Raw genomic sequence first — 22,715 nt, 5'->3', positions numbered from 1 at the left:
TGCTCCAAGCCTCTAACTTTACATCCAGTTGTCTTAGACTGGCTCGAACATAACAAAAGCTTTTTTTATGGAATGGTCAGACACAAAGGGAGAAGCCCACACGCCTCAAAGTGGCCTTCAGAGCAATGGCAAATACCAATTCTCTTCAACCAGGTATGGACTTGCAATTTCCAGTGTCCCGCAGCCCTCCTCCAGCAGCTATTCCTTCACTTCAGGGACGCACAGTGAACAAACTCTCCTGACTGCACTGGTACCTCACAGATGCTGCACATCAACTGCACCAGCCTCCCCACACACAGGTAAAGGACAGGGGCAAAAGCAAAGAGTTCCCCCTTTAAAGTACTTGGGGAACTCAGATTATGTAGTAATGCAAAATATTTTTATATCATCCCAGGACATTTTTGTTTGTACTGTTGAGTGCTGTTTTATTTGTTCCAGCTTTGCCACAGATGCACAAATTCTGTGAACGGAGAAAGAACATCTACTCTCTATAGTGGCTTCTAAAAAAATCTGAAAAGTAAGTAAAATCCATTTCTTAAGCACACATGCCATTAAAAAAAATCACTATATGTTTATAGAAAATGAAGATTTAATTTTAAAAAGTTAATAAGTAGGTATTCCAGAAGGTTTGAGTCATCCACAGTAATAATTAGGGGGTTTGTTCCATACAAAATGCTTTATTTAACCTTCATGCCTCCATTCAGATAATTGTACAAATGCATACATTTAAAGGTTTAAACTCTATTTCAGTTCACAGCTCAATTCATAGGAAAGTTGAATACAGAAAAGCAATGCACCAACAAAATATGTCTGAGACACCATTTAAAACAATAACACTTGTTCATTTAAATCTTTGAGAATAGAGTGGAATAATCATCCTCTGACAGAATTTCATTAGGGGACTCCCTTTACATTATCATAGGGCAAAAATCACCTTTTTACAGTAAGAGGAAAAAAAGCTCTGAGTATATTTACAATACATACACTATACATAAATACAAGAACAACACTTACATAATATTAATAAACTTATAACATAGGCATTGCCTAAACACTACATAGTATATAAATGCAGAGGAAACTATTGGGAAATAAGATCTGCAGAAGTTTACTTTAAGTTTTGAAGAAAAGTAATCTTTGTATTTAAAAGCTTTTGAAAAGAAGGCAAAAGAAAGTCTAAAATGAAACAAATATGTTTGCCTGCTAGCACTGGTATTTTTATTCCTTTTAAATGTAGGAGCTCTATTGACACTACTATCTCTATGGGGTTACCGATAATGGCCCTCCCTTTCACATCTTATCTAGGAAAAGATTGAGGTGCTATACATACTAATTCCATTGCTGTGAAGCTTCAGTCCCAAATGAATTGCTTGGTAAACTACGGGATGTTTTTGTATTTTTACACAGGAGGATCAAATGAACGCTCATTAGTACATACAACAGTAATGACCTGATTAGAAGGAACAAATTGGGGCCAAATACAATCCCATCCTTAGGTTTTCATTCAAATAATGCCATGGGGGAATTTGCTTAGTCCATAAGTAACTTGGCCAAGAATGATATTTTCAGTATTTTTGTTTTTTCCTGAACACAGCTGAAAGAACTTTTTGATTTAATGTATTTTTGACCCCACATGTTGATAGCAGTGTCCAAATCTCTCTTTCCCTTGATGTGTATGAATGCATGTGTCTGCGTATGGGCTGAAGGTCTTAAGGCTGATGGTGCATGAAACTTAAGTAATACGTTACTTCTCTGTGTATATTCTACAAATGTGCAAATGGGAAATACAACTTTGTAAGGACAGACAGAAGGTCAAGAGAGCATATTGTGTAGGTGTTTCGTGAAGAACTTACATTACCAAGGAAGCCATGTATAGGAGAATCAGGAAAGAAATAAACCATGTGGGTTTTTTTAAGATGGATATGTAGCAGTGAAAAAGTCTGAAACCAGAAATGACAACAACAACTCTGAACCATGAAAAATGTTAGTTCAGCCATGAAGATTTGGCTTGAGTTGTCTTTCCAAAGCTCTTTTATATCTAGAAAGGCAGGGAGAGGGAGAAAAATGGTATCTGAACCTATTTGTGTATTTCATGGTTCATGCTTATGACAATCCATCAAAGCCATCACCTGTAGTCCCATATCAGACACTAAATTACTGGTTTTTAAATGCTGAGGTCACAGCGCAGAGCAAGGTTTAGCAAGTCAATGTGTGAACGACCTCTACTTTTATAACTGAGAGTACCTTGGCTCACCCAAACTTCTGACTCTGAATTGGGAAAGATGTTGCAGTTCATTCATATGGACAACAGGATCTCAAGTAATTTTTTTTTTATTCTTATTTTTGTAAGAGCTACAATTCACATGCCCAGTTTTGCTTCTCTGGAGGACTGAAAAACTCTGTATTGAATAATGCGAAAGTTACCACAAGGGTAATCATTTCATAATACAAAGTCAGTGAGCATGAGCTGCTATAGAATAATGCTGGCAAAGCAAAAAAAAAAAACCCAAACTCAAATAAAACCAAAAAAACACACAAAAGTAAAACCAAAACAAGACAGACTAAAAAACCCATCAATAAAAATAAGGACCCTTACTCAGAGTTTGCTTTTCAGAATGAAGGGAAAAAAACCTGTCTCATTTTGGGATGGTGAAGACACGGTGCCCTTTCCTACTGAAGAACTAACACATGCAGGGGCTGGAATCGGCCAAACTTTCCATCATGGCAGCCTTCTAAGTGTGCCCCCTCGTAGTGTTGTTGCTCCAGAACAAAGAACCAAACACTCCTCTCCAAGAAGGGCTCAGGTACTGGGTAAGAAACTAGATTCCTTTGTCCTTCTGACAACAAAATCCCTGGTACTCTCCTGAAATCCCCAGCATGAGTTGCATTCTTTTATGTGCTTAATAACTGGAGATAAGCTCGGGACAACAGAGTAAGTATATATATGCATGTTCTGATGGGATTATTTCTGCCAGTGGTTAACATTTAAATTTGGTACTGAACAAGCAACCTTGTCACGTAATCAACTCGTGCATGAATATCTAATTGTTACACGTGTGTCCGAGTGGATTTTTTTCTTTTGGGTGGGGGAAGGTGTTGTTTTTGCACCTGCACTTTCATCTGTGTATGAGCCTCACTGAGACTCCAGCAGCAACCTGCTGCTGATGGCAGCAGAAGTCTAGACAAAATGCAAGATTTTTCAAATACAAAATTTTGCCTGGATAAATGACAGACACAAATTCAGAGAATGGAAAGCAATCTTCCTTGGCAAAGGCATCAGAACAACCAGTTACATTTTGATTTCCAATAAATTAATTTTTAAAAATAGAAGAAGCATGAGGGCTGGAATTACACTGCTATTTTAAGAATCCATTAGCAGTAGTTAATACTTACAAAAAAACTGAGAAAAAGTAAGAGTGCAAGAGTCACAGCTGGCCATTTTCTGGTAAGATCAATTAGTCTACTGATGCAAATGTTTAGGCCACTCAATATAAAAATCTCCATACTTCATTTTAGGAATATCGACTTCTTGTTTGCTATTCAAATAGTGTCTAGACTGACAGTCCCCAATTTTTCACTCACTTGTCCCCAAAAGAAGAAGTGATATATTTTGTCCACTCATGAAGTCAACCAAGATGGCATTAAATACTATGAGCATTACGTGATGAAGAGAAAGGAGACATAAGGTGAACTCTTGTGTTTCCAGAGTTCAATGCAGAGGATTTTTCAAGAGAATCCCTCTTCTATCATATTCCCTAAAAAAAGCTCCATTGGGCTTATTGCTGGTTTTAGATTACTTCACTAGAGAATAACCCTGGATATACGGGCATATCCAACATAAACTGGGAAGAAATCCCCTAAAACACTGCTTTGACAACGACCTGCAATCACACCTACTGAGAACTGGTACAGCTACAAGTCATTTGTAAACTAAGATTTATTTTCTTCTTACAAATGTATGACAGATGTTATCTGAGAAAATAACTAAAACCTCTAACACAGTATCTCAACATGTGAACATACAAATGGCACTTTGTGTTTGTTTCTGTGCTGCATTATTGTTCTCAAAGTAAAATTTCATTTTCACCTTATTGTTAACAGAATCCCATTAAGTTATTGCTGTGTAAAAGTATAGGAACATCCCATCAGTTCTAATTACAGGCACTTTCAGTTTCACCTTTAAAACAGATTTCAGGCTATCTCACTGAAGTGTACGTGTATTTTAAATGTCAGAACTGTCCTGCTACAACGGATATTCTTGACATGTTACTGCACCTAGAAGACTAAACTTCCCTGGAATCAGCAAAAAGCAGCTGCCTATTTCAGCTCTGCAACCTTTAATCAGGATGCACTGTAGTTGGGGAAGTACAAGAAGAAATAAAATCATATGAGTGTTTGCCATTCCTGTATCTGCAGTTCATTGTAAAATGCCAGAAGGAAAAAAGAAATCACAAACCGCCAAACCTTTCATATGGTTTTCATTTCAAGTGTTTTTTTCCTTTATTCAGTCAAAGACATTGAGCATTGACTTATTTGACACTGAAGGACTCAGTATAACTTTGCTCTATAACACACCATCTGCAAAACAGCAAAGAAGTGGCCACTCCATTTTGCAGAGAAAACACGCTCTGATAAAACAGAACACTTTACTTCTCGTGTTTTGTGTTTAAGCTTTCCAAGGCATTATCCTAATAGTCCTCCCGATGAAAACTGAAGGTAAGGATTGTTTAAAAATGTATTTTATTTAAGCTATTTAACACCTCATGTAAAACCGTGACTTTGAAAATACTTTTCCATTATCACATATATTACAGAATATTTTAATTGTTTACAAGTATAGTAAAATACTTTCACGTTACTTTGATTTCTAAAGATGCAGTATCCTTACAGTTACATTTTTATGCCAAAACCTGATTTATTGTGGAGAATTTAAGCTTTTTCAATGTTCCAGTGGGCATGATTTCATAAGCATACATTACACATTTGCTACACTATAGCAAAACTGTGAAAATGCAACAATTTCTTTGTGCAATTCTCCAGTCACCTATCACAGGCAAAGGCATAACACAATAACATGAGCTGGTTTCTTAAGGTAGTATTTTCTAAAACAGTGCTTACTTAAAATTCTTCCTTTTCTATTTTTTGGGGGATTTCCCCCTTCCAAATTTTGATTTTAAATAAGCTTGTTTATTACCTGCACATGGGTAGAGACACTTGGAAGTGCTGGGGTTCAAAGGCATGAGTGTAAGGATGAGCATGTGGGAGTAGCATGGATTTACTGAACGGTCTTAAGACTTGACTGCTGTGGAAGACACAGTTTCATACAATGACCTTTCCAAACCCAAATTCATACTAAAAAGTAAGTGAGATATTATTAGTCACACTTACTCTGATTTTTAGGTACCCACCTTCAATAAAGGAGAAAGAGATTTTTTTACATTAAACAGCATTTATTATCAGAAGATAAATTTATAAATGGCAACTAGAATACATTTTCAATGTGGCTAATGGAAAACAAGACTTATGATCACTGTTATTATTAAAAGGGGAGAAAGGCTGTCCAGCTATTTGTCCATGCTCTGCACTGCAAGTTTACCCAAACATCAAAATCACTGATGTAATTTTCAACACTGTTAATTTTGTTATACATTACTCCAGCAAATAATCATATATACAAGTCAGTCTAAATCTACTTAATAATTATGTAAGCATGAGAGAGAATAAGGAATACTGCATCTTCATTCCCAAGTAAAAACTGCTGTTGCAATGAGCTAATTTTACAGTGCTGAATATAAGGGGTGCTCAAAAAATAATGACACAATTAAAAATTTTAAAAGTTCTGTATCAAAGCTGTTTGCTCATTACATTTTCCTAAAATGCTGGCTCCTGAGGTTTCCTGACAAACGCATTTAGAACTTTTTCAAAATTTATGAAATCTGACACTTCATGGCATAATTCCCTTGCAAGCTGTAACATGCAATGTCACAGCATGGTGGACTGAAATCTCTGTCTTTCTGAAGGAATGAGACACTGTATATTTGTGTATCCCAACTGCTCAGTTGAGATGGACTTACGGGATCATGTCAGGATGAGATCTGGTATTTCTGCATGCTACACATGATGTAAGCCTTTGCCACAGCCGTGAAACATCACAGACCTGTGGTGGGGTACCAGGATTTTTGAGGAACTACCCTGGAGCAATCCCCATGGTCTTTGCAAGAGCATGGAAACTTGGCAGGTCTGAACCACAGCCAATAAAGGCAAAAGAACACACTGAGGATGTGGGGGACATCAGCTCCACATTCAAGCACCACCATCCCATCGAGTAACTTTTCTTAAAATACTTCTGAAGGGGCCAAAAGCCAGAAAAGAACCTCATGGAATAATTGGGATCAAAGCCTGCAGGTGATGGTATGAATGAGAACCTCATCAAGAACCATACTGTGTACTTGAAACCCAGTGGTGGACTTCTGCTGGTTGTGCAAGTTGGCTACAGCAGAAGCCTTTGCACATGTGCTGGAAAGGTTGAGGAGGTGCCTGTGAAATAACAAAAGGTAGCACATGCTCCTTTACCTTTTGGCTTCATTCTCCTACCACTGCTACACTCTGTGCCTGTGTCCCTTGGTATTAGTACTGCTTTAACCCTCTTCACTTTGGGGTTTTTTGAATAAAACCAGACCCTCTTTCTGTTGCAGTGTTTCCAATGCATAAAGTAACATGTAACCAGCTGAAAAACCAGGGACTCATGCAGACCAACCTCAGCCTTGGGAGATGAGCCTCTCCAGGGTCTGTCATACATATGCTCCTTCACAGGGCATATCAAAGCTGAATGCTGAAATTTAAGGCCTCTCCATTTCTCTTGTAGTTTCTTTGTCTTCATTGACTACAGGGGAAGCCTAAAGAGGAACACTGATCTCTCCCAGTTGCACCCTGCCTTTGACAGTAACATCACATCCTCCTGTATGCTAACAGAATGCCCAGTAAGACTTTCTGCTCAAGCAAACTTAATTTTCTGTGAGAGAAAAAAAAAATAAAATCACAGAGCCCAAAAGGAATTCTGTATGCCATTGGTTCTTAACTGAATTACTGCTATTCCAACAATTAGTTGGTAAAATATTCTTGGGCAGGAAAAAAAAAAATTATCACTGGAATTCTGCCTGACATGACTTCTTTCCCTAAACGCCAACAATGACAGATGCTTTTGAGGTGATGATATTGAAGTACACAAAAACCAGACCTCAGACATAATCCATGAAGCACCTCACGCACAATACTCTGACAACCAGTTTTTTAAATCAACAGTAGCAATGCTGCTGGTAAAGACACAGTTCTGCTGCCCTGCAATGCCTCATGGTCTATCCAGAAGCCCTGCTCTGTCCCTGATTTTGGGGATGGATTCTAGAATGTCATCAAAGTTGGCAGAAGTAGACCACTGACCTGGTCAATGGGAATTGATAGAGGCATTTTTCCCACTACAACTGTGAATAATTTGTGTTGAGTTTCTCTGCTGACAACTCAGCAGTGGGAAGCCTGAGCTTTAACAGCAGTAAATTCTTTCAGAGAGCTGATAAACTATCCATACTGTGGAATATTAAGGATATTTAAAGACAATGAAACCCTGGGGTCTAATATGCTATTATCCCAGTCATATTAATCTTCAATTAACTAATTGCTTTTGTATCTGTATGGGTACTGTGTGTTGGTTTTTTCTTAAAAGATTACCTTGATTTCAGAATCCCCTGAACATTACTACATTTGATCCAGGAATCTGATATTAACTGATACGGTCAAACCTTTAAAATCAAACAAGTGGCATCACAAATTTAATCTGTGCAATTCCTGGAACAAAATATTCATAATTAAATGCATTGCAAAAGACCTTTATGTTTACATCTTTCACCTCTAAACTATGAAAATATCAACACTTAGAAAATACTGCCAAGCCCTTCGTCAAATTTAGCTGAATAAGCAGATCCTTATGAGGAAAGAAAACAGAAAAACACTGTTCTGTTTGCATGAGTAACTGATGACTAAGAGTTTCTCTCTTTCCTACATAATACAATTAATACAAATCGGTTTGCAATTATAGGGCTGTATGGGAATGATCAAGAATTTCCTTTATTTAATCTGAAAAGGCTTGGATTGAAAATCCCAGCAGAGGCAGACATTGGTACCCATATAGAAGGCCATTTATATCATACTGGACAGCTGGCAAAATCTCTTATTCCCTAACTCCCAGGGAGAAATCTAATGTCTTGCAGAGCACCACTGCAGAAATATTTCTCTGTCCTACTTACAGTTCATCCACTACCTCCTCAACAATCAACTCTTTGCTTTATCTTTCCTGCTTTCCAGACACAAGTATTATGTTAAAGGTAATAAAAGTACTTAATTGTGGCACCTAGCAGGTCAGTGAAACCAGCAACAAGATTAACTTAAATGCTTAAATTTTACATGCTGTTTCTGCATAGCCCCCACTTCTGCTAGTGTGGAGTTATTTATTGTCTCGAGAGCCATTTTATTCATTATTGCTTTTTCTCTGCAAGAGATGCAGCCGTTTCTTCTCTGTTTTGTTTTGATAATACATTCAATTCCATTTCATGAATGGCTATACCACTAACCTTGGTACCAGCAAGTACAAGATCTGACTATTTCCTTGGGTTCAAATAATGGTTGTGGGGAAGAGGATACCTGCATGAAAGAAAACGGCACATTGAGAATAGGGTGGTAGATTTTAGGTGGGCTCTTTCTATACAAATCAGAAAATGGATCTAAATAAGTCCATGGTAAAATACAGATACTTAATACGGTATTTCAGCAGAGATGCTGCTGCCCTTTGCTTATTTTACAGACTTCAACAACAACAATGAAAGAAAAGAAGGAAATAAAAAGATAAAAGAAAAAGGTTAAATGGCTGGTGTCCTCTAGGGCATAACAACAAATTATGGTATGGTATTAAAATGCCACCATCATTATTGCAGAAGTCTGATCAAGCAACCCTCCAGCTCCGGCAGCGGGACCTCTCCAGCAGAATCTTGTTGCCTACTCACATGCAGCTTGTCTGTAGCACAGCTCCGGTGCAGTGCTGACACCGGACAGATGGTATTGAAAACTAGGGGAAAGGATGGCATAATACAGATCTAGCGGTTTTACTCTCATCATCATCATCATCGTCATCATCATCATCAGTCCGTGGTATCTATCCTCCAATCAGCAGTGATTTTTCAGGAACAAAACGTCTGGCAGCTGAGAAAACATACAAGCTATAAACATTTTTTGTCAAAGGATGCAGCATGTAAAATAATGCCCATTCCTGTAGCATCTCGGCTGCTATTTCCCAGGTGATTGTGATGACACTTTCAGGGGGTAGCCATGCTGAGGGGCAGACAGGGTTAACTTCAGATGGCGAGGAGAAGAGTGGCACTTCTTTTCCTGCTTTTTTTTTTATTATTTCTGTTGTTATTTTTTGTTACAGACATCAGGGAAAGCCCTGCCTGTTAACACTGTAGAGGGGAGATTCAGCCCTGCTGAATTCACTGTGGGTAGTTAAGAGACCCAGCTCTTAAACTCGGCTGGAACAGGTAGCATTTCTCAAACCAGCATGTGCCTGCGGCGGTGGAGCGCCAAGTGATCCGAGCGGGAGAAGCTGCGGTCACAGTCTGCACACTTGAATGGCTTCACTCCCGTGTGCTTGCGGTAATGCCTCGTCAGTTCATCGGATCGAGCAAACTTCCAGGTGCAGCCTTCCCAGGTACATTTGTAGGGTTTTTCTCCTGGGAGAAACAAAAGAAAGAGGGGAAGGGGGAAGAGCAGGTTGTGACTTTCCCCTTGTTGCTATTAATCCCCACAATCCCCTCTGCACGCTTCCCATGAACACGCACTGCCTAGGGGTTGCTTTAGGCCAAATTACACAATTATGAGGTACTGGATCTGCTGAATATAAGAAAAAGAGCCTTGAGATTTATCATTCCTGTGGCATCCACATGACTAAGAAAATCAACAGGATTAAGGCAACAATATAGATCCTACCTTGCAGGGGTGATGCGAGGATTAACATCAGGACAGAGAGCTGTGTAATTATCCTCATGATTACCATACAAGTTTGCAACCCTCATCTTGTCGGGCTACGCTTTCTCCCCAGATGACCTGATTACCTGACATTTCTGTAATTTACCATGGGCTGACACAGACTTCCCATTATTCTATGGTTTATGAAGGTTTCTGATTATTTGTGTAAACAGCACTCCAAGACATTTCTTAGTAAACTGGTAAAAATCAACTACAACTTCACAATGAAATATAAAAATTCCATCTGTAAAACATCCTCTTTATTCACTGCACTTTCAGTGAATTAATTTTGCATAAGATGTTACTAGGAATGGTGTACAATTTTTAAATGTACTTAGCCATGGGACTTGCACAACACTGTTCATAAATATCCATTTACTTTAGTGAGCTCAGACTTGGGCTAATGTAGATTTTTGGAAAATCCCACCACCTTGCTTTTTATTTAAGGGTAAGAATGATGTTGCATCATGTCAGAGGAGAAGATTAATACAGCCAAACTGGATTTTGGTGCTTGCTTAAAGCAAACTGTTTAAAATCCCATTTTTGCCATGTTTTTAGGCTATACTTCTTTGTGACTTCTATCACTCACCTTCAATGTCTATAGAAAAGCTCTTGGCAGTTACCTTGATCCCACAGTTCAGCGTAAACCAAAACTGAGGAAAGGAAACTGTGTGAGGTCCATATTTATCTTCCTTTTGTGTGTCTAAAATTTTACTTCCCCTTCTGAAACCAGTTAATCACAACCTGGACAACGTAAGAACATCTCTGCAACAACTGTTTCCTTTGTTAGGTAAAATCATTCTTCAGTTATTTATTATCTGTTATGACTCATGAGCAACTTGCAAGGAACTATTTCAATTACATGAACCAGTGATGCAATGCTTGCTTTTTCGTAGGCAGAACCTCCTTCCTTGCGTCTCTTCAAAAGTCAATAAATGCTCTGCAGAGAGCCCTCAGTTTCAAAAGAAAATTCCCAAGTAAGAGTATCATCACAAAGTTCAAACAGCCCTGAAAAATCCAGCTGAAACAGCCTCTGTAAGGAAATTCAGTGCTGTACAGACACCAGCACGACATGTCAGCAAGGTTGTCAGCAACATTTGAGCTCCTTGGGTTGGTACCTTCTGTGCACCATCTGGGCTGTGCTGCAGTTTTGATGTCAGATGGGGGTGGGAAACAGTTGCTGAGAGGAGAACCCAGCAATCAGGGCTCTGACCACAATCTGTAGTTGCACCAGCAGCAACTCAGCCTAGATAATTTTGTACTCCCCAACCAAGCAGAGAGCACCTAACAGTGCTCATTGCCACCAGGTGGCCACAGTGTTGGGCATCTCAAATCCAGCAGCTGCAGTGAGCTGGATAGGCAGGCACAAGCTACACGGCAGATGGTGGGATGCACACTCTTGCCCATGACACAGTGCTACAAAATGTGCTCAAATTCACCACCAAACTGTCTTACATAGATATTCTTGCCACAAACAGTTGGTGCAGAGCACTGTACAAATATAGCAGCACCCCCATCCAGCTTGGCAGGTTGATTCCAACCCTCTCGTCACACCACAGCAACATTTTCCAAGTGCAGTGCTTGTCCTGCCCATCCCTCAACACACTTTTAAACTCTCTTGTTCACCAGATACTACCTTGGTCAGCTTCTTCGGCCACAGACGCTTTCAGACAACAGATATTTCTTAGGCTCTGGATTCTTACTTAAAAGCATCTGAAATTTTCAGCATCTTCATGGATGGGGACTCAACTACTTCACTGGACAACCAGGGTGCAATATTTTTTTTCCTAATATCCAATCTAAACCTACTTTGGTGCAACTTGGTGTAACTGGAGGCCATTTCCCTTCGTCCTGTCGCTTATTATCTGTGAGGAAAGACCCACCTTGCAACGACTTTTCAGGTATTTGTAGAAATCAAAAAGGTTCCCCCTGACCCTCTCTTTCTCCAGGCTGAGGAGCCCCACTTCTCTCAGACATTCCTCGTAAGACTTGTGCTCACACCCTTCACCAGCTCCACTGCCCTTCTCTGGACACACTCCAGCAGCTCAGTGCTCTTCATTTAGTGAGAATGACAAAATTCAACATAGGATTCAAGATGTGGCCTCATATTGTGCCAAATACTGGGGCACAATCACTGCCCTGGCCCTGCTGGCCATACCATTGCTGATACAGGCCAGGATGCCATTTACCTTCTTGGCCACCTGGGCACACACTGGCTCATGTTCAGCAGCTGTTGACCAGCATTCCCAAATCCTTTTCTGCTGAGCAGCTTTCCAGCCTCTCTTACCCCAGCCTGTAGTGCTGCCTGGGGTTGTTGTGACCCAAGTGCAGGATCCAGCACTTTGACTCATTGTCTCATACAACTGGCCTTGGCCCATGAATCCAGCCTGTCCAGACTACAGAGCTTTCCTACCCTCCAGCAGATCAACACTCCCCAGCTTGGTGTCATCTGCAAACTTACTAAGGATGCACTTGATCCCCTTGTCCATGTCACTAATGATGATATTAAAGATATCCATGAAATCCTTCCCCTTGGTACACAGAATTCGAGATCTTCCTTCCCTCAGCAGAGAACCCAATGCAGAAAGGGATGGTTTGCATGAGAAATATCAGAAATGGATTTTTTAGTTCACCCATTAAAGTAGTGTAATTTCAGGTAAGAAATGAAAATCAGCTGATGGAAGGATGTGAATGCAGATCACTCAGCTGGAGTTCCCACATGTTGCTTCCAGTGTCCCTCCTCAGCGAGTCCTGCCTACCCAACCCTCACAGAGCTATGTGAAAGAGACAGGACTGACAACATTCCTTGCAAGGTATTTAGTCCACTGAAGGAGAATCACTCTTAAAAGCTCAACCTAAGAGGACCTCTCATTGTTTTCAATTAAATATACACATTTAGTGTAAGAAAGAAAAAAACAGCCAAAGTAGAGTTTATGTGAAGACATTCACTCATACGCATCTTAAAAAAGCCACTGTAAAGACAACTGTGAAAGATATAATTGTTCATGAAGGTTAGTCAACATTTTGCACAAGTCTAATTTCTAGGGAAAGAATACTACTACTACTACTACTACTACTACTTTTCTCTTAAACAGTTACAGTATCTGTGCATGCTCAAATGCTAGAAAAAAAATTTCCTTCATATACTAACTCTTAACCTTTTGTTTGGTGTCATCCCAGACATGAAGACTAACCACTGAGTTTGTCAAAACCAGAAGATCCAGAAGTTGAAATGATGGAGAAAGGACCAGCAGGAACAGTATTGCTACAATCTGAGAAGCTGGTATCAGCTATTCCACATCAGCTTTGCCTGATGAGACCTTGAGCATTCATGGCTGAAATTATCAGTGCAACCAACAGAGAGGAGCTGCTCCGCAGGGCAACCCAGAGAGCAGTGTGTGAGGATGTGGACAAAACTGGAAGAACTTCACTTCAGTGCATATCTCTCTCTCTCTCTCTCTCTAACTATCTGCATTTCAAGACTGGATTGCAGTGGAGTTGAAGTCAAACACTCTAACATTCTAACTCAGACACTTCTGTCTCTGTGCTAGCACTTGAGTTCAAGTGTTTAAGAAACTCTTGGGCTTAAAAGTATGGGCACATTTTGACTCCTCATGCACCCAGACACTCCAATTCTCATTCAGCTTTAAGGAACAAATGCAGGCTGTGTGAATTATGCCTGGGGTGGTGGAAATACAGGAATGAAGAAGTCAAAACAGTAGACAGTTTTGGGAAATTGGAAGCAAAAAGAACTGCAGAAAGGGACTAAAAACGTGGCAATTAGGAGGAGGAGAAAAGGAAAAGCGGAAGATGATAAAATCCTATTAGTTCAATATTCTGAATCTGTGAAGTTTTAAAGAACCTTTCAATTTGAAAATAGATGCCTGAGGCTGCGAACATTTGCTGACCCTCTACTTTTGCATGTGTCTTTGAGAGCTCTATTGTTTTGTCCTGAAATCTCACAAAAACACTGAGAAATTCTGATGCTATTCTGCAGCTTTGTCCTGCAATATATGGACAGTGAACACCACAACAGCTATTTACATAGAACAAGCAGGACCTTGGAGCATGAAAAAGTATTTCTAGACAGCTCTCTGTCGAAAATGAGTATTTTCTATTATTTGGGGGAGCTAATTGCCAAAGTTTTGAAGGCATTGAAGAGTCAATGCTCCAAATGGGAAGTAATTTTTCAATCTTCTATTAACACAACATCTATTTCTGAGAGCCCTCCAAAACCATGCCTTTTGTAGTCCAGATGCGACAAACCAAATTAGTTTAATTACTTTTACCATATTATTTTTCCTAACCTTCCATGACTCCTCTCACTTAGGCACTTAAGAACATGATTACAACTGCTGCTTGTTAAATCCTCCAAAACTCTTCAAATATTGAATTAATAATGCTGAATAGTGACCACTGTTCAGCCATTTCCAAATTTTCCACCCTTCACACAGCTCAACATCTGTCTTCCCATATCTTTATTCATGTACCCTGACATCTGGAAGACCATTCCCCCAAGGAAATAAATCTCTTGAACTTTTACTTTATAACCCGATGACATCCATGTATTCTTTATTTAAAAAACTCTGTGCAGGTACCAGCCCAAGACATGCCATGTAACAAACGAAGGGACCAGGGTCTTTTCTGTGCCATGCAGAATTTCCCACATGGGATGTTCCTCAGCAGCTATCCTCTGCCCATCAGCTAGCTGGTATCAACAATATTTGATGCTAGACCAGATGTTTCAAAGACAGACACCACAAAACCACCATGTAAACACTTATGGGTTATTCTGCCAGCAGGGAAACTGTTCTGGAACTCCAGAAAACAGAGCTGGGCTTATATTCATTCCTTAGGCGAGGAACGTTATTTACGGCAACTGCAGATGCCCCATGTACTCCCTGCGCACTTGCAGTTCCTTTCATTTGTGTATTATTTAAGTTTCATTTATCTAGCAGTTTAGCAGGCTCTTGGCAACCATGAGGTAACACTGTCTACTACCAGGACAGAAAATATCCCAGTGCTCAAGCTGTAAACAGCCTTCTTCCTCTGGCATCAACTCTCCTCTCTTTCTGGTATTGCAGACAAGTGCCCTGTCCCTTCTCATGTCCTCTTCAGACACCTCTATCTATTCACTTTTTCTGCACATGGAATTGTCACCGTGACTGCTGAGTTATTATGTCACTTCTCTGCAGCTCCCTCCTGCAGTGGCACACAGAATTTTGAAACGTTGTTAACACTTTTGTTTTGAATAAGAGATAACGAGGAAATAAACACAGGGGACTGTTCAGGGATAAAGGTTTAGCAATCTAGTCTGATTTTTTCTATGTTTAAGCTTTCATCACCCTGTGAAAGACAAAGTAAAAAGGCACATGAAAACAAAATCTGATGTATAAGTTTGTGTAGTAATTCTAGATGGGGAGGATGTTGGCATGAAAGAGATGACACTGCTTACTCCTTTCACCAAATACAATGGCTTTAGTGAAACTTGCACAGTTTAATAGATGGAACATGCCCAGTTCTGCCATATATATATCTTTATGCATCAAGTTTCTACTGTCATTATTTTGGAGTATTTCTCACATGAAAACAGAGCGAGGTCCAAAGGATTTAACCTGAAACAAATTGGAAGAAAATAAATAAGCCGGCAAGCATGCCTCTGCCTATGTCTGATATTCTACATTTTCTTGTCAAAGTGAACAGGTCTGCAGTTTTGCAGGGTTGAGGACATCTCCTGGTGATTCCTGGTTTGGTTTCTGCTACAGTTATGCAATATATGTAATGTGTAGTATTTATGTCAGCTGTTTTCAGCTCCCATGTACGCACCAGAATTATTCTGAAGCATATGGGACAGTCTAACTGACAGGACTCTAGGAGAAGAAATCATACATTGAAAACCACAAATGATGGCTAATTAGATTCTGCATTTCTACTAAAAACAAGAAATTTCAGGCAGCAAAGAATCTTTTACAGCAAAAACACTATCTGATAATGAGCATCCCCAGGCACTCCCAGAGGAAGAGAGGAGCTTAGCTTTCAGACATGGGGGAAAGGGAAAAATGACAATTCTTACATTTTATGTGATATTTTTATTAGTATAACTTTTTAATGAAAAAATAGAGCACTTATCAAGCACTTTACAACTTTGAAGTGCCTTATAAAGCTTTTCTGAAATGTAATTCCTCATAAAAGTCTCTCTTCACAGTAGTACCGTGTAACAAATATCAAGTCCATTCTGCAGGTAGGAAAAACAAATCAGAGAGCATCAGCCTTCCCAAAACTGCCAGGAGTGAACAGCAAGGCTATAATTTACTCATTAGGAACACCTTACTTTCTATAATGAAAGTGCTAGATCTCAGCTTAAACCCCTTAAAACTTTGAAATATTTTCAATAAATTTGATGCAAAAATATAATTCAATTATTTACTTAATGCAGTTTTTAATTCACTCTCTCTATGTGGTAAGCATAGGCAATCTGACTTTTATGTTTCAGTATTGTCAAAATATGCAAATAAAATATCTTTCCAGGAAGAGATAAGTTTTGTGTAAGTTGAGCAAGTCTGGCAAAACAATTTCTACAAGCAGAGCAGGAACATACTGTGCTGCCTGGGACACGTCTTGAAATTCAGGTTATTATTTCTTGTTCTCGGTCTGACTTATGCAAAGCACAGGGACATGGTTTCTTCATGTGGAAATAAGGAACAAAACAATTTCTTCCATTCAAATTTACAGTGACAACCTCCTCTCTAGAAGAAGAGACATTCATTACACTTTGGCAGCCCTTGAACTCATTATTTACGAACTCCACTTGTGATAGTTCAGGTGGGAGTCCTTTTCTCACATCAAAACACTCAAACACATTTTCATTTCACTGCACTGATGAGCTTTGGTCCTGTTTGTCTTCCTGGCCCTTCTTCTCACTTCCCTTGCAAGATCAGCACTAATTTGGCAACCCTTCTTCCTTCCTTCTACTACTGTTGTCCCACATGCCACTCTAAGTATAAGACTGCCCCAGTCTGATGCTATTTAAATACAAATCCCAGAAAAAAAAAAAAAAAAAGCCTTTGGGACTAAAATGACAAAATTCAATTTGCTGTAATTCAAGAAGGAAAACCTATTATGTCAGTCTCTAGTCTGTTCTGTAACCACAGGCACAGAAAAGAAAGAAAGACGAGGAATCCAAGCAAATTCCACATCTTCTCTTTTTGGGGCTTCTGCAGAGACTTTACCCCAGAATGGGCCCTACCAAATACTATGTGAAATACGAATGAATTAATGCTTGGGGATAAGGATTAGTTAGGTACATTGCCAAGGGCGCTGCTGATGCAGTATGATAAATTTTAACTCCAGTAAAAATAGAAAAAGTAAAACATTTGGAAATGTTAAATTTAAAATGTTAAATGTTAAATGTTTAATTTAAAATGTAAAAGGCCTCTTCCTGTGCACCTGAATCCAGGAGTCAAACCAAATCCCAACAGTTCATGAAAAATACTGCTTTATTAACCTTCCTGAGATTTGCTTCCTGTATGACATGGTGTGTATATACAAGTTTTTAAGTATATGTTAAGTGTATATACATATACACTTACTGTATTATATATTATATATATTTTAGATATATCTGTAATGGAAGATGACATGAGGTTTTCTTCTTCACAACAGCCATAGCAAATATATACTGAATAATATACTGAATTTCCAGTGCTGAGGGAAAAGACTGGGATTTTTCTTCTTCTAGCAGCCTTTACTCACTAAAGTATTTGGGAAAGGTGATGCAACAGATCCATACTTCTATCAGCAGCCAAGTGTATCGAGGGTGCCAGCAGACCTGCACATTTACTCTCCTTAACTGGGGTGCTGCAGGCTTGGGCTTTAGTCTGACCTTTCCCAAATAAGACATTATTTATTATTATATAATAAAACAACTTTCCTTCACTGTGGTCTACAACTGCAAGGGGGACAGCAAACAAGTCACACTTCCCTACACATCTGCCATCAATGCTGGTAGTGTCACTCCTCCCAGCATTGCTCCATCGTGTTCATCAAGAAGAATACTTATGTTTCTTAGTATGAAACTTAGGCCTTCCTTTTGTTTTTTGAAAAAAACCCCCAAACCCAAACCAGCAACAAAAACCTGCCAAAGAAATAAGAAAAAAAACCCAAACAAACAAAAAACAACTATAAGGCTCCAAGGCATGAGCTTTGTCTCACACAGTTTTGCACAACTGATTATTTGGTGTTTGCACTGTGCTAGAACTCAGGCTCAAGCAGAGGTGTGCTGAGCTGTGTATAGAAATAGAGCATTAAAAAACACACCTCCCATTTAAGTGAGTTGGAAATGGAATTAAACTTTCCAAAAGAAGATAGACCAATTTTTACCACAATAAAAAACAGATGAAATATATACAATTCTAAAGAAAGATATTAACTGACAAAAATATGCATGACAAGGGACAAGGTGAAAGCTCATTAATGTGATCAAAATACCACTATTTCATATCCTACATGGAGAAAACACTGAGAACACTGCAAAAATAACCCTCATCCTACACAGATTTCATTAGATCTTTTTACTTTCCCATGAAACAGGAAGTTTTTGTAGAATTCACCCAGGTTTCTAATTGCTTATTTGCAAAAAAGTGAAGTGTGAAAACACTAATTTTCAGGATCTACCTCTGTTTGCTTTTATGCGCAAAAAAAAAAAAAAAAAAAAAAAAAGAAGGCAGGAAAGAAGAAAACCTGACACTAAAACATTTTTAAAAAGGCTTTTATGACGCTTACTTGCAGTTTTGAGCATGCTGAACTCTCAAAGACTGCTGCTGATCAAAAGTTGCTCTGACAAGGACAGGATGGGCATGAGCAACTTCAGACACATTTCCCAAAGGACATGGGGTATCATCAGCAACAAACACTTGTTCCCTCTGCTGGGGACTGAGTGGGCTGCAAGAGTTGGAAACCCTGTACTGTGCATTTATTCCTCCAGGTCTGGGTGCAACATCTGGGAAAGTGTTTTGGAAGTGGTGGGAGTAAAGACATCTTTCTTGCTTTCATGGCACTTCAGGGCTACACATGGTAGACCACAATCACGCCAGAGACCTTAGATGAACTGCAGTTCTTTGGAGGTAGAGCATTAAGTACTAAACGTTGTCTTAGAGAAAATCTTATTCTGCATAATGAAATTATCATTATTCCCTTGTGCCACACACAGACAAAACACATATGCACCCCATATTTACAAAGTCAAGGGGCACTGTTGAAAATATTTTTCATAACCTTGAGACTGAAAGTAATCACAGACGCAATTAGACTTGATTTCCCATCAAAGTGCCTTGGAATAACCACACGGGCACTCTTCCATATCGGCACAGCATCAGACCTACAATGCAGAGGAATTGCTCTCTGTGTGTAAGGTTAATTCAGAGTTTGCAAAATGTGCCAGAAATGAAATCATTTAACTTTCCAGCGACTACTGGAAGAGAACTGGATGTACAAGCACCTTTTGGTGTGGACACTTGCCTGTAATTATCTGGACTCAGACAACTATCTCACTACATCCAGAGGTTCCCACTTCTACATCACCTGTCTAGGCTATGGTGGCTTTGGTGAGCCTGCCCTTACACCCCTGATACATACTGCACCAGCAGACATCTGCTTTTAAATGTATTTCTGTCCTGAAATGTGAAGACCATCACATCAATGGGAGTAGGCTGAGGTTTCATTTATTAAATAATCTGTTTATCTTCTAAAGGGAAACTGTGTAAGGAAAGAGCAGAAAGGCTAGAAAGGAAATTTTCTGTGAAATATACTCATTTTCACATTGGAAAGCTCTACTGTTTATTGAAACTGGCAGTAAATTTTAAATACTAAAAGAAAGTATTTCTTAAAAAATAAAAGCATCACCCAACACAAATAGGACCTCCTATTAAAACGGGTTACTTTTTAAATTTGCTTTGTTTATTTAAATTCCCAGTTTCTGAAACAACATATAAACCTGCTGTTGGAGGTTTTTTCACCTGACAGATTTTCATGGTGCAGGAAGAGCTCAGGGACAAGGAGAACATAGGACATGAGAAAGAAAAGCTGGGGTTTTGAAGAGTGAGTCTGGTGGGTGGTTGTAACACAAAGAGGTGTTAGAGACCAAAAATCTACACTGTTCAAGTACAATCCAGACAGATTATTTTAAAAATGTTGCTTCCTCCCAATATTTGTCTAAAGAAAGGATTACAAATCTGTAAATATCTCTCTGGAACTTATAGTTAGCAAAAGGCATTAAACAGACCTTAAGAAAACAACAGGTAATGAATGGAGTTTTAAAACCTACAGAACAAAAATAGCTTTTTTGGTGCCTCTGACTTTTTAAGTCCACTCTGAAAGCGCTCAAAGGAAAATGTGAACAAAGACTAATGACAGGGGCCCTTTCATATTAAAATAATATATGGAGCAACAGTGAGTGAGAGGAATGCAATGTTTGGAAAAGCACAGACTAAATAAAACACCCATGTACTTACTAGTCCTCTCTCTTCTAGGGTGGTGTCTCAACCCAGCTACAAAGGAACATCTTGGGGAGGGAATGCTGTCATTTTCTCAGGTACAAATCTGTACTTTTGAGATGTTTACTGTCTCCATGTAAAACTGCTGAAGACCCCTTGACACTGACAAATAGGCTTCATTACGTCTGTGGAAAAGGTATTTGCTCTCATCTCTCAGGAATGATATAGGCGTTGATCAAGGACAAAGCACCAAACACTAAAAAATTCACTTGGCCCAGGGGCTATATTCAGCCTGCCTCTGTAAGAGCCTGACAGAACAGCCCCTCTACTGCAGCAGCAGCACTGAGAAGGGTGATTCAGACCCAGTGCCAACTGGGGCTCATGGAGAAAGAGCAGCAGCTGCAGCACAGTATCTAAGTCCCACAAAAGTGCTCTTTTAGCACAAAAGTGCTTTTTTACGGACCTTGGCCTCCTCCACTCCTCCAAGGCAGGAGCAAAGCCATGCCTGTGGATATATGGTGCCTACACCCATGGATTAAATCCATTCCCACTTCATGCCACCTGGAAAGTCCCAGGCTTTTGCAGCTGTTGAACCCAGAAAGCTGCACTGTCACATTCTTCCATAAAGTTCTAACTAACAACTGAAATAAGGTTGCATAGAAATACAGAATGCTGATTACTACACTATAGTAAATGAAGATCCTGTGGAGGTAAGAGACAGGGAACAAATCTCTTGTGTTTCAGACGCTGTAAAATTATGTCCTGCATAACCTCAAAGCATGCATCTTCTTTCTTTGTTGACTTCTTCAGGATGATTCACACAATGTTTTAAACTCCTTAGGCTTCTCCATTTGATAAGGGAGCAGCCAAGATTTAGAACTGGATTTAACCATGAGCACTTCAGATGTTTAGATGTTCATACAGTGGAAAGAACCAGTATTCCTTTCTAGTCTGTAGGACTCAGCTGTCCTACTGGAAGTGTCAATGGCAACATTAGTATTGCCTAAAATGATTGAAATAGCCGCTACAGATCATAAAATAGCATTCTGACTTGTTTCCCTTTCCATCTTCACTGTAAAAGCAGCAAAGTGAAGGTGAGTCCCACCAGGGCTGCAGAGGTGCAGACCCCTGGGAAACCGCAGTTACACTCTCCCTGTTCCTGGGGCCAGCACCTGTGCCAAGTGCAACACACACAAACACAAACTGGGAATGCAACCCACTGCTGCTGCTTTTCCCATTTTTAAAGATTATTCCTTTGTGGAGTCAGATTAGCAATTTTCTTTAAGTTCACTGAAGCAGAAACTAACTCAATGCAAGTCCAGTGAGCCAATTTCTCATAGTTTCTCCTTGCAAAAAGAGTTGATAAACCTGAGCTGCAAGATTGCCTGCGAGCCCCAAAGGCGCTGCATCACACCTGATACCTCCTGATAGCTTTATTTGATGATCTGACAAAACAACAACAAGAAGCTGATACTAGAAAGAGAAATTTAATACCAGTGCTTGTGATTTATGCAATGTTCTATCTATCAGAGGTTTCACTTGCAGTTTTCCCAGTCAGAGAGACAATACATAATTCAAGTCCGCCCCCCAGTGGACTCCAGCACACTAAGTTTTGAGGACACTGGTGGCAAGTACTGAGGAGCTAGATGACAGCATACTTAAAAAACCAAGGAGTTACTCCAAGAGAATTAAATTCAACTGTTACCATCTATAATACTCTCTTTTCGTTCTTCATTAGGATGAAAAGAAGTATACCTTCCAACCAACAAATCTGTTCATCCTGTCATAATACCACATTGTTTACTCCTCCATGTCTAAACTATTGTGAATGTTTCAGTGTCTATCCACAGAAAATCATGTAGATTGGAAAAGATCTTTAGGATCACTGAGTAAATGAAAAAAAAAAAAAGTTCTCAAACACATACTGCTTGGGTAAACAATTGTCAGCAAGATCAGCCTGCCTGAAAAAAATAAGGTACAGATTATGCAATGCTGAGTTTCTGTGATCTTTTCTCAGAAACTTTCCTACTGAAACTTGCTCACTCTTGCGTGCATAGCTGTCATATTTCATTTATACTTATCCAAAACTGCACTAATTATTGTGGGTCATACGTGAATAATTAACTTCTTTTGCCTAAAGCAAAGGCCAAGATAAAA

The 22,715-nt window shown here is 39.4% G+C and overlaps 1 protein-coding gene across 5 annotated transcripts in view; it reads right to left on the bottom strand.

Moving 5' to 3' along the window:
* Positions 1-474: 474 nt before the first annotated feature.
* Positions 475-22,715, bottom strand: part of KLF12 (KLF transcription factor 12) — a 235,166-nt gene continuing 212,925 nt past the window's right edge. For all 5 annotated transcript variants that reach the window (XM_058835439.1, XM_058835447.1, XM_058835473.1 and 2 more), the window contains one exon: positions 475-9,773. In XM_058835439.1, the coding sequence (XP_058691422.1) occupies positions 9,592-9,773 (182 nt within the window). In that variant the 3' untranslated portion in view covers positions 475-9,591. The remainder of the gene's footprint in view (positions 9,774-22,715) is intronic.

Source organism: Poecile atricapillus, chromosome 1 (genome assembly GCF_030490865.1).
Source record: "Poecile atricapillus isolate bPoeAtr1 chromosome 1, bPoeAtr1.hap1, whole genome shotgun sequence".
In the NCBI taxonomy this organism is placed as follows: Eukaryota; Metazoa; Chordata; class Aves; order Passeriformes; family Paridae; genus Poecile; species Poecile atricapillus.
This window is presented reverse-complemented; position numbering and strand designations above follow the sequence as displayed.